Below are 9,836 nucleotides of genomic sequence, written 5' to 3' on the forward strand. Positions count from 1 at the left end.
GGCGAGGGCGGCCGCCCCGGCGCAGCAGCGACGCGCCGGGCCATGGGCGCCAAGGAGGTTCGGGTCCTCCTCCTCTTCTTCCTCCTCCCGATCTTCATCGCACTCCTCCGGCACTCCGGCCCTGCTCGGCGTCAAGGCCTCGCCCGCGGCGGAGACGCCGCTCGGCCGGCGCACTCGCAACGTCGGCATCGTTATCAACGAGGGCGGCCGGCGCGCCTACTCGTCGGCTCCTCCTCCGCGCTTCGTCAAGCCAAAGACGGAGCCGGGGCTCGCGCCGGTGAAGACGGAGCCGGGGCTCGCGTCGGTGAAGAAGGAGCCGGCCGCGCCGGTGACGACGGAGCTCGACGAAGACGACGCGGCCCTGGAATGGGCGCGCAGGGACTCCATAGCGATGGAGAAGGAGCGCCTAGAGAAGGCGAAGGAGCGCCAGCGCGCCGCCCTGCTTCGCTTCATGGAGCATCGACGCGGCCGCGACGAAGGCGGAGTCGTCGTCATCTGCGACAGTGACGACGACGACGACGATGCGCCGCCACCAGTCCGCCATGGCGACGCCGGGCAGGGGTCCAGCAGGGGCGTCCGCGTCAAGGAGGAGAAGGCCGACGACGACGACGGTGGCGACTTCAACCAGTTTTTCCTTTAGATTAGTTTATGTATATGTGCTATGTAATAAAAATCCGCGAACTTCGCCGAAATGTGCCGAAATTTATCGTGTTTAGCTGAAATTTATCATGTTTGGCCGAATTTTATCGTGTTTAAGGCGAACTTCGCCGAACTTCTTTTATTTTAAAATGTGCCTGGAGCGGCCCTGGGACCGGCAGCTGAGGACCAACTCGTCCCAGACCCAATTTTTACGCCGGCTCACCCCAAACTGCGATTCTAGGGGCTCCCGGGGGGCAACGGCTGGAGATGCCCTCGTTCCTGCATAGGCCGAGAAAAAACTCACCGCAGCTAGCCCCTACCGCCGAGACACATCGAGCCAGCCGCTCGCTTCCCATCCCGACCTCCCGTCTCCCCGCTCGCCGGACGCCCAGAGCCGCAGCCTCTCCGTCCCGCCCGCTCGGCGTTTGGGGCTCGGCAGCAGCCGTGCCACCGCAACTGTGCGGGCCGTGCCCCTGCCTCTGGCCGCCAGGCGCCCCTGCAAGCCGGCGCACGCCGCCCACTCCGCACACCGGCTCTCGGCCGGCAGGCAGCAGCAAGCCAGCAACCATCCTTATTGATTTGAGGTACCAGTTCAGCTCGTCCACTGCCCATTCGGCCATTCCCCAATTTTGGATTTAGGGTTTGCTCTTCCCTGTGCTACCCACCATCCAGTACGTAATTTGTGTTCAGTTATGTCATTGTATGAATTTATGATTGATAGAAAGTAAATTAGTTAGAACGTTTATAAGCCTTCTTTGGTGCAAAACTGAGACTCAATTGAGAATTTTAGTATGCTTGTAAGACCATATTGATCTATTTCTATGTGGTATTGGTAGTTAGTTAGAACGTCCACATGTCATATTTATTGTCAATGTTTTTTAGGAAAATCCCCTGTTTTCAAATTCTAGATCTGCCACTGTCGTCACTCCTCTCCACCACTCAGACCCAGCATAGCAGCAAGGAAGCGGACGGGAGGATGATGGGAAGCAACAACCCCGGCGGCGCAGGCGGAGGGATGGCTCCGGGCATGGGAGCGGGCAGCAGCGACGGGCGGCACGATGACGAGGCCGTACTCACTGAGTTCCTCTCCTCCCTCATGGACTACAACCCCATGGTACGCCGCCGCTGCCTGCTCTAATCCCCTTTTGTTATGCTGAGTTCCGTGTTTGACTCGGTGGCGTGGCAGATTCCGGACGAGCTCGTGGAGCACTACCTCGGCCGCAGCGGCTTCCACTGCCCTGACCTACGCCTGTGAGTATTCCTTACACCTCCAATTCCTCTCCCGAGAAGACTTCATGTCTGAATCGGTAGTTACGCTGAGACCCCCTTTGTTTGGGTGCTCTGTGGTGGTTTGCTTTATTTATAACATGTTTGGGTACCATGCTGAATCAGTTGTGGGTTCATGTTTGGGTGCTCTGTGGCGGTTTGCTTTATTTATAAAGCGGGGCGAAAGCCTTTTTCGGTAATCTCAAACTGAAGTTTGCTAAGCATAGTGATATATGGAGCCACATAGAGGTTTTTTAGCACGTTGTTGTTTTAGTCTGAAAGAAATTGCTAAGCATAGTCTGAGAGAAATCTTCAACTCAGGTGATTATTTGTCCACATGAATGACATGTTTTTTTTGTTTTCTTTCCTAATTTTGTGGTATGCAGTACAAGGTTGGTTGCTGTAGCTACTCAAAAGTTCATTTCAGACGTCGCGAGTGACTCCCTTCAGTACGTGAACCCACAACTGCACTAGTTTGTTTTTTCACCTCAATGCAATTCGTCTATTGGTGTCAGCATGACATAACATATAGCAATTGTAGTATATCTTTCACACCAATTTGATATTGCACTATCCTTTCCCTTGAATTAGGCATTGCAAAACCAGGGTTGCAGCACCTATCAAAGACAACAAGAGCAAACAACCGAAGGTGAATTTACTTCTTAATTAAAAATTCCATGTTACTTCTACCATGAAACCTGGCATGCCATTCTTACTTCTTATGGCTTACTGATGACATGCTTTATTGTACTTCAGGATAGACGTCTTGTATTGACAATGGATGATCTTTCAAAAGCCCTGCGTGAGGTAAACCATTTTTCTATTACATCTGAGTTTTTGTTTTATTTTTATATGAAACAGCACACCATTTACTTCTTTATTTCTCATGTTTGAAGCCCACATTATTTTGTTTGAACGCAGAATAACACTCAGCCAGTTACATTCTTAGTTGAATCCCTGCACTGATAAATCCGTTGAAAGGCTTTAGTTGATCCTTGTAGACCAAGCGGATTGCTTGATGCGGGTTTTTTCTAAGAGGCAAAACCAAATTCATATGGATTCAGTTTTACATGTGCCAAGCTTCTCACAGCTCACCAAAGTTCATACTAACAAACTGACCAATCGGTGGCAGCTAGGAACATCTTACCAGCATACCAGTACAAAGGCACCTTACATGAAATCGGCATTTAAGCTCCTGACACTTACATGTCTAATTGACAAACGATTTCCTACAGTTTTGCCTTCTAACCATGTTTTGGAGGCCATACTGGTGGCAGCTCCTTAACATTGAGTTATAGGGTCTGTATATGTAGAAAGAACGAACCACACAGACATCTACTATTATGGATATTGCACATGCTCCAAAGCAGCCAAAGCATACAAGGGTATGAAGAGATAACAATAAATATATATATCATGTTCTCTGTCCTGAACAGATGGACTCAATTGTTTATTTCCGCCCTAATTAGAAAAGCAGTTAAAAGAAAGGGAATCTGAGTGATACTACAAAGGTTTAAATCATGTCCATCTCCCAAGTAACACGGGGAATGGCGCAATCACTAAAGATGACATGAGCAGAAAAAGCAGTCTACACATGTCTAATCTAACCACCATTTTCTTATCATCTTTAGTGAGAATGCTCATGCTTATGAAAACCCGCCAAACCATTATTTTCAAGCAATTGCTCATTTGTCGGACGAAGTTGCAAACTTAAAATGGTATTATCCAATTTTCTACAAGCATATATTCGCCAAAGTATATCTTCTGTGCACACCTTCGTGGCTTGCTAGTTCTTTGGTAATCAAGTTCTAGTTATGTTCAGTTGCATGCAAGTAGTCAGGTAATCTTCAGGTTATCAATATACCTTCAACCCAAACCTCACATAACAGGGCATTCTGCTCATGCCTGCTCAAGATGTTAGACATGGAAATATCTTCCAGCCACTTGTCAGACATCCTCCTGAAAATTTTAGCTTGATATTAAAAACTCTAATTTCCACCAGACATGCTGTTGCAAGTGCAACATGCCTCTGATTGGAGAAATTCATTGTTATTCTCTCTCTCAACAACGCCTGCTGCCAGCAGCTCATCATTGTTAGTGAATGCTACCAAGCATTTAGGCTCTTAAAATCTTTATCCTGTTTCGGCTTAGCTGACCCACTAGTCCACAAACAGCACCCTAGTCTGGTGATCTGATACATTTTAAAGAAAAGGCATTTATGACTCGCAAATACTAAAATACCATACCGATACAGGTCATCAATATACTCATACTTTGTCACAAACATGACCTGTTTAGGCTAAAACCCCAGTTATTTGGTGGTTATCACTGACGCATACCATGCTAAAATCCACCGCATTCATGTATCATATGTTTGCAACTGTTGTCTGTACAAAGAACAAGGTGGTGCACCAGCCTGTGCTACTGAGAAATGTGCACCACAGAGCACTGTTCTAAAAGATGTCCGACTAGTGGAACACACTCTCACCTCACATGTTCAGCCTACGTAGGTAGCCGACTAGTAGGTGAGGAGACTCTAGCCTCTAGGTGCCACCCCAACCCCCACCAAGTGCCTAACACCTTTAGGCCTCATTTGATTGCACGGGATCCCTCTGGGATCCCAGACTTTATCCCTGGGCACAAAAAAACCCACGAGACACATTAACCCTGGAAATCTATATGGCCATCTGGTGGCCAACTAGATGGGGTTTTCCCCGGCCCAGTCCGCGTCATATCCCAGGGAAGATTCCCACGTCTCGGTACATCCGGCAAAAATTCCTCGTCTTTTGCCCGAGTCGGACGCCTCCACCTTCCCTTCCACATGAGTCTGCTTAGTTTCCCTCTCTCTAGTGCCGGCGCCGCCGCTGCTGTTCTGTGTACATGTGTCTGCTTCTCTCTTAATTGACCTCCACCACGTCTTCAGTGTTGTTCCACGGGAGGGTTCCACTTCCGATGTCTTCCCCGACAAATTTTCCGTGATGAGGTGTTCCAGATCCGGCGATGAACCAGAGAATGTGAGGGAGGTTTCGCCAGAGCAGCAACAATGCAGTAGACTACAACGAGCTCGAACATGGCGACGGCGAGCCGCGCCATCTTGTTGGAGATGCTGAAGCAGGCTCCTCGCATGCTGACGCTTTGCCAGTTGTTGAGGGCGAGCTGCCCCAGTTCATGGCACCTTCTCTTTTTTTCTTAATTTTTTTGGCGAAGTATTCGCTGTAGTACGGAGTAGGGGTCTCCCCCCTCTGCCAAACGATGACAGGGAATGGATCTTCGATGTGGTTTTCTCCCCCTAGGTTATTGAATGACCAGAAAAAATCTCACCCGCACTTTGTTTGCCCTGGGTGTTATTTCCCCAACGACCAAGCCTAGAGTTTCTGTGTACGTGCGAGCATATGCTTCATTTTCTTTTGATTTTATGCTTTTGTACAAATTTCTTGCAGCATGGTGTTAACCTAAAACATCCGGAGTATTTTGCGGACAGCCCATCAGCAGGGATGGGCCCTTCAACAAGAGAGGAGTAGAATCAATCACTTCCCGTACCAGGACATGCCCTTACAACTTTATGTACCGTTGCAGCCATCGTGTATTATGGACCAGCAGTGTGTGGTTGCCACCATTTTGATGCGTATGTATAGTATTGCTGATCATGTTCTCCAAGTCACCACCTATGTTGGATTTGATTGCATCTTGAAACTGTCGATTACATGAAATTGGCTTTGTGTAGCAGGTAAGTTTGATTCCTGATGGTTGGCTAGTATGGCACCCATGGAAACTGGAGATCAGATAGACCTAGCTTGTCTTCAGCATCTAATTGCAAGAACATAAGTCAAAATTGCATACTGTGTCCTATAAAAGAAGTCATATTCAGGATGCCATCTGAATTTCGAGATACAACGCTCCATGAAAAGCATCAATAAAATATGGCAACACACTGAAAGGAACAAGGCATATTTTGTTGTTGACTTCTTATCCAGAAGCAACTATTGCATCAACTGTCACCTCCATATTGCCATGACAAAGACTGTCTAATTGTAAAACAAATTGCGTGCGTTTAAATGAAAATTATCGCTGCAAGGATACAATCCAAGCACCGGCTTTTTTGGAGGGTTTCCAAGTTTATATAGTTCTTATTCATCAATCATTGAATGATTGATTAGTGTGTACTTGTCATGGCTAAGCTATTGGACGTACACTTGATTTGTCAGTTTGTCCATACAACAGCACCTCCAACACTTCAAAGGTCGCCTCATACTTCTATCAATCGTTCATACATGGTTGACCTTGAGTTGTTAATTCGTCAAGCAGGAAGCAAATTTCTTACTGTTTCAACAAGTAAAATTATCCTATTCATATATTCAGAAAAAATAGTACTAGTGTTTTCAGTGCAGCTGGATTTTTGAAAGCGACCAGCCCTAATATCATAATTAGGCCACCAGCCAACTATCATGCATTATTACAAAGCCAACATATTTTATATGCTGGTCACGCCCCGGTTTCATTTACAATTTCTACTGAATCAAGTCATTGATGTTATCGCTTGTGTGGACTTAAAAAAGTAGATAAATTCTTGACTTAATCGCGGGTATTTCTGCATCTGATGATACAGAGGAGACTTAACAAAAGATGGCCGGCGCAATGATATCATTTAAGACATCAATAACATGGTAACTTACGTGTACTATATAAGGTATTATAATTGTTTGAATACAAAACAAATTCACTAATCACGTCATGATTTGACACAACAAAACAAAAGGAGCCATGTCATGTTTTGTAGCTTTGCGAGGTCAGAAGGAAAAAAGATCAGTTGGTTTAACCTCAAGTGTCACGTCGGAATGAGTTAAAACACTTAGATCCTCATGGTTAACCTCTTAAGAAATTACCCTGATTAAGATGCATGCATGAACACTGACCATCTAACAGTATTGTATTCAACAAGAGGCTAGCAAGTGGATTAAGAGCTTTTGACTTTACTGTCATATTCATCACTTGGCAAGAGATGATGACATGGCCTTATGCCATGAAGTCATGCATGAAGGTGCAGCAGCCTCTGCATGCGAGCACTTTCCTTGTCCGCGTGCTAATCAAGCCATTGTTAAAATATATGTCAAATTTATGTGTACAAGTTGTGCTGTAGTTGGACATGTAATTAACGGAGGGTTAGCTGTTTGAGTCGGAAACGTGTAATTTAGAACTATTATACAAGGTCACTGCGAGTAGGCAAAATAGACTAGACATCATAAGTTACAGGTTGAGATAGAGATCATGAGAGGGACGGTCCGGGCGTCCGTGGATCATGTGATTTGCTATATGGAGAGGTGCGCTTATAATCATGCCTCAGGGATGTAACACATGTTGGTGAATCTTGTTAACAAGTATCGACGTCCGTTGCTCGTGCTGTGTGAGATTGCTTGTCCTCGATGGATCCACGTACACCTCGACTATTCTAACATCCATGACGGCATGATGATGAGAGGACGGAAACTAATCAAATAACCGAAACTAATCAGACGCCGATCCATGGATCCATGCGGAGACAAGACAAGGAGAGGAAAACACCCACATCCGCAGCCACTTTAGCTAGCCACCCTGTGATACGATCCATGCATCGGCTTGGCCAAGTCGTTGCCGCTTTGCTCGATCGCTTTGGAGTAAACAACACGGCGCGCGGGAAGGCGGATCGCTCGCGGTCCGGCCACATTCCTTTGTGGAAAGAAGATTTCCAGCAATGATCCCCGCCTTTCTCCGGCGCCACTTTCATTCTTTCAAGCCCGGGAACCGGACCAGGTCAATGTGGGCGTGGCTCCTTTTGTGCCGGCCGGGGCCGGCATCGGGGAAAAGCGCAGGGTGTTCTCATCTGGTGTTTGTTGTGGTTGTTGCCTTTCATTTGGTGTGGAAGTACCGGTACTGCCACCTCCACCTGCATTCTAGATCCTCCTTTTTGCCCTCCAAAGTGTTATGATTATCGGGTTGCTAAATCTCAGTTGACAAGTCTCAGTTGAGTCTACATCCGTGAGATCTTACATGAAGATCTGTGCAAAAGTTTTTTTTTCTTTTTATTTATATGTTTTGTCACTTGACTGAGACTTTGTTAAGTCCCACTGATATCTAGCCACATCGTATGGTTATTATCCGGCTCTGGTGTCTTCTCGAGAGATTTCACCCCTTGTGTCCCACAATAGGACACATCATGCATGCATCCCCTTTCACCACTTGGGGAGCCATTCAACTCACAACGGGAGAACATGCATCCTGTTGTGAGTGGAATGAGGATTTACTTTTACCACAACAAGAATTCGTCATATATACCCAAAAGAAATCACCATATATAACAAGCAAGCGTCCTACTCTGTGACACGCATGCTTGCTACTAGCGATTGGCATAGTGGAAACTATGCATGTTTGCTACAACTTTCATGCATGTTGACTTGGATTTGATTGGCATAGTGGAAATTATGCAAAGCTGTCAATGACAGCGATTACAACACTTTGGTGACACATTTGTCACGGCGTATTACTTGGGTTAGTATCGTTGGAGAAAGTGATACTAGCTAGTGTTCTCTAAAAAGAAAAGAGGAGAAAGTGATAGTGATCTTGTCCGATCCTCTCATTTCTAAAGGGGAAAACAACTTGAGAAAGTTTTCACATGCATGGCCAATAATCAGGTCTGCACTAGTACATGTGATGTACCAACTATGCGGACAGAAGCGTACTAAAAATCCCGTAAACTTTTTTCTCTATTTAATTTTCCAGTATCTTCCCTTCCTGTTTATATACCCCTACAACTCCTATGGACGAGAGCTCCTAGCGGAGGGTTCCCTAAACTAGTGGCAATCAATATGGATTGGAGGGAGCGCATACTTTTGTAAAAATCACATCAGAAAATATGATAATGGACAAGAAGTGCTCGTTAGCTGGATCAACCGTACCCAACCGTACCGGCGAAGAACAACGGGGTGTGAAACCTCAGCTCAACGGAATATAAATCGTTACGCCACGAGCCACCAGATTAACAACGCAGATTGATCGAGCTCTATCCATAGCCTGGCCGGTAATGGCCGCCGGCTCCACTAAGCACGTACTTTGCGACTATATACCTCCCCGACGTCCCGTCGTCGTCGTCGGCGAAACGGTCAAAATCAACAGGGAAAAGAGGTCGTCGACGCCGCAGCAACTTTGTGCGCCGGACGACGTTTTCTCACCGCATCTTCCGCGGCGAGTATCTCTGGCCGATCAGGGGAAGGTTTTCGCCGGACTTTCGTTTAGCACAAGGGAGAAAGAAGAAAGCGATTCCAGGGCTCGTTGAAACTTGGCGTGCGTGCCGAAATATTCTTGCTTATACACTTGAGAAATTAATAAAATATTCTCTCTGCTGAGTTCGCCACTGCAAATGATGAGAAAAAAAACATTGTCTCTGTACGTACGTGCCAGTGCTCTGCAGTACCATCCAGTGTGATGGATGCTCTCTCAATTATAAGAAAATGGTTAGCTAAAACCGCCGCGGCCATCACAATCGGTGCGTGTATCATGATGTCTCCCAATCATAGGGATTAATTTGGTTTTGTTTATTAGACGCGTCGTCGATAATATAATTTTATACTGTTGTCGATGCGTTATTGGCGTACGGACGCAGCTGACTTTTGCTCGGTGCCTGTACGTACGCTGTTTGGCATGGGAAATGCTACTCTATTAGTTTTCTTAATACTCCGTAGTTAATAGCTGATCCCAGCACCGGCCTTATGTTTTTTTCTAGAAAAATGATGGTAGACTATGTAATGTAATCCAAATTGTTTCCAGATGTGGGCGTTCGTACCACTTGGTAAGGTGTGGGGTATTTGTTTTACTCAAAACTACTGCCCACATGAGGAATGACCTCTTTGGTCGTCAGAACAAATATATACTCCCTCCATTCCAAAATATAGTAGGTCCGC

The 9,836-nt window shown here is 46.2% G+C and overlaps 1 protein-coding gene across 2 annotated transcripts; it reads left to right on the plus strand.

The window, feature by feature from the left end:
- Positions 1-897: 897 nt before the first annotated feature.
- On the plus strand, positions 898-5,677 carry LOC119301644 (transcription initiation factor TFIID subunit 10-like). 2 transcript variants are annotated; one of them, XM_037578641.1, is made up of 7 exons: positions 898-1,223; positions 1,583-1,753; positions 1,826-1,890; positions 2,292-2,354; positions 2,497-2,554; positions 2,662-2,712; positions 5,346-5,677. In XM_037578641.1, the coding sequence occupies exons 2-7, from the start codon at positions 1,616-1,618 to the stop codon at positions 5,424-5,426; spliced, it is 456 nt and encodes a 151-aa protein (XP_037434538.1). In that variant the 5' UTR covers positions 898-1,223; positions 1,583-1,615; the 3' UTR covers positions 5,427-5,677. The 2 variants fall into 2 exon arrangements, with proteins under 2 accessions (XP_037434538.1, XP_037434537.1); XM_037578640.1 differs by having other exon boundaries at positions 899-1,223; positions 1,548-1,753.
- The last annotated feature ends 4,159 nt before the right edge of the window (positions 5,678-9,836 follow it).

Source organism: Triticum dicoccoides, chromosome 5A (genome assembly GCF_002162155.2).
Source record: "Triticum dicoccoides isolate Atlit2015 ecotype Zavitan chromosome 5A, WEW_v2.0, whole genome shotgun sequence".
In the NCBI taxonomy this organism is placed as follows: domain Eukaryota; kingdom Viridiplantae; phylum Streptophyta; class Magnoliopsida; order Poales; family Poaceae; genus Triticum; species Triticum dicoccoides.